This window comes from Sesamum indicum, linkage group LG10 (assembly GCF_000512975.1).
Source record: "Sesamum indicum cultivar Zhongzhi No. 13 linkage group LG10, S_indicum_v1.0, whole genome shotgun sequence".
NCBI classification, from domain to species: domain Eukaryota; kingdom Viridiplantae; phylum Streptophyta; class Magnoliopsida; order Lamiales; family Pedaliaceae; genus Sesamum; species Sesamum indicum.
In genome coordinates, this window is record NC_026154.1 from 6,913,172 (window position 1) to 6,915,898 (window position 2,727).

The following is a 2,727-nucleotide window of genomic DNA, read 5'->3' on the forward strand; positions in this document are numbered from 1 at the left end:
TTTATTAGACGAAAGTAAAATTTAAAAAATACGATATGTAATTTTTTAAATTATAAAAATATTAAATGTAATCGCAGTAAATATGAGGACAAAAACTGTAATTATTAAAAAAAAAAAAATGGGAAAGTCAAGTTTGGGTTTATAGACAAGTGGGACCACCGTTTTGAATCTCTTCTTTTTGTATCTATCTGTATATCTGAATATTAAATAAATACATGCTATCTACCCACACGCCAGACGCTCCCCCTCTTCTCTCACTCAACGGCTTTAATTTGAATTGAAATTTCTATCTGCTCTCTCTCTCTCTTCTTTCTTTTTTCCCTTATTTTTTGGTGGAAATTTTTCTACTTGTTTGTCGATTCTCCATCTGTTGCTTAACTATCCTTAATGTACCAGACCAAGACAAAAACCGCAAGACTGACTTCTCCTGCACTCCTCTCTTGATATATTCACGAATTTTGTCAAATTTTCTCAAATTCGTCGGTTGACTTTGCCGGATTACTGGTTAACCCGAATAGAGCAGACCCTTGTTAGGGTTTTCGGTTCTCTTTTATCTTATGGGTTTTTGATTAACGAAACAATTGTTTGTTCTAGGTAATCTCTATGGGCATATGGATTTTTAGTTTTCTGTTTCATTTTCTTGCTTCTTCTCATGTTGTTTTTATGTTTAATTTTTCTGGGGTTAGATGTTTGCTTTTTAGGGTGGATGGTGGGGGATGGGTTTTGATGAAAAATTTTGGGATCTACGATAGGGTTTCTTCTGTAATCTGTGTGCATTTCTCATTTCAGACTTTGTTTTTTCTGGAAATTCCCTGTAATACTTTTGTTTATGGAGATATGGTGAAGGGTTTCTATATAGTTTTCATCTGCATGATTTAGTTGATATTATCTATTATTGCATGCCTGGTGTTTGTGGATTGTAATATATTAAGATTGTTTCTGTTGAAAAAGGAAATGGAAATACTAATACCCTTGGGTTGTGAAAGCCGAGGCTGATGAAGTTTGGCCTTAACATATTTCTTGTTTGTTTGAAAAGTGTCACAGCTGCATTTTAATTGACACACAAAGGGGAGAAATAGATGTCATTTTGGGTTTCTTCTTTGGGTTTCCCACAATCTTAAAGTTTGCCAAAGAGTTTAATTTTTTAGACTCTTCTGGTTCGAAATGCCGACTGATAGTATCAAGTTGCCATGTGAAATAGTTGTATATTGAAGCTGTTGGGGTTTATGCGGTTGGCAGGTGCAGGGTTTTAGAGAACATAGGATATTTAATACTTTTGTGTGCTCAGGTAGCATGTGTACTTCAGTTTTTAAGGAATGTAAACTTTGTGAGGAATCAGATATTGGCTTTTAGAGATTTCACAGCAATCTTTGAATGTCCTTCTGCAGTTCTATAGTTGTATCTTGAATTATTTGTATATATCATTTCGATTTTTTGAGAGAGTTTGTGTTTGTTATTTTCGTTGTGTGCATGGTGTATTAACTTTATGTGCTTTTGCAATGGCTGTGACGAAGTCTCAATCCAAGTCCTCTGTCCTTGTTTTTCTTTTTTCAAGAAAGTGCAAGTTTATTGTTACACTTTTTGGAAATAGTCTGGTTATGGCCAATCTGGGGTTCACAATTGTGGTGAGGGATTGTTGATGGAGGAATTTTGTGGACACAATTTTGTGATAAACACTATTCTTCCTGTTGCAAAAGGGGCTTGTTGTAGTCTCAAACATATCAACTGTGTGCTTTTTATGTCTTGGTTTGTTTAATGCCATTCTGTTGCTATGTCTTGATTTTGGTTTTTGCTAACACTAAAATTGGCATGATAGGTACTTTTGTGCATGTTTCCAATGTCAACCGGAAATTCCTACTTTGATGATTTGAGGAATAAACCTGAGGTAATTGATCCACCTCAAATGGAAGATTTGTTGGAAGTTGGTGAACATGTTAATGACACTTCTGAAAGTGCCTTGAAACCTAATGTGACCATCTCAACTAATGTCCGTGAGCTGCTGGAGTGTCCAGTGTGCTTGAATGCTATGTACCCTCCAATTCATCAGGTACTGATACTTTGTACCCCAAATTATACGTATGAGCCGTGATCAATTGGCGATTTGAATATTTGGCACACCTCAAGTACCTTGTTACTATTATCTGCATAATATCTCTTGTTTTACCACAGATTTCAACTTTACTTAAGACACAACTACAAGTATCTATACCTGAATATGCAAAGACGGAACTTTTTCAGAACATTAGTTGGTAGTTTGTACTTTTGATGCAGGAAAGCATGAAATAATGTGTTTATTATTCCATTTTTTGAAGGATAAAGTTACTCGATATCATGCCTCTATTCTTTGGGTTACCTTGGTGTGGCTGTTGGGGTTGGGGCTGGGTTGAGGGTGGATTTTTGGAATTAAGAAAACTGAATTAAGAAGTTTGTGTATTGAAGCTGAACCTCTATTTGATTTGCTTTGAAGCTTTTTGATATTCCTTTAAGGTACCAAAGTCAGATTTGCTTAATGAAAAGAGCCTCCAGATCTTAGATAATTAATTACTTGTAATTTTTCTAGTTGTTGTTGGCATTTGATGTTTGCATGATCATGTCCTTGCCTGACAGTAATTATGGTGCCAATATAGTGAACCTATGTATTCTTTTGCTTCGAAAATATGAAGTGGACTTTTTTACATGTCCTGAATCTTCTGTCTGAATACCTGAGTGGATGAATTCAAATGGATT

The 2,727-nt window shown here is 35.2% G+C and overlaps 1 protein-coding gene across 1 annotated transcript in view; it reads left to right on the forward strand.

Annotated features, from left to right (window-relative positions):
* LOC105172171 (E3 ubiquitin-protein ligase SINAT5) overlaps window positions 235–2,727 on the forward strand; it is a 4,019-nt gene continuing 1,526 nt past the window's right edge. The window contains exons 1-2 of the mRNA XM_011093528.2: window positions 235–594; window positions 1,817–2,047. Coding sequence (XP_011091830.1) covers window positions 1,829–2,047 — 219 coding nt within the window. The 5' untranslated portion in view covers window positions 235–594; window positions 1,817–1,828. The remainder of the gene's footprint in view (window positions 595–1,816; window positions 2,048–2,727) is intronic.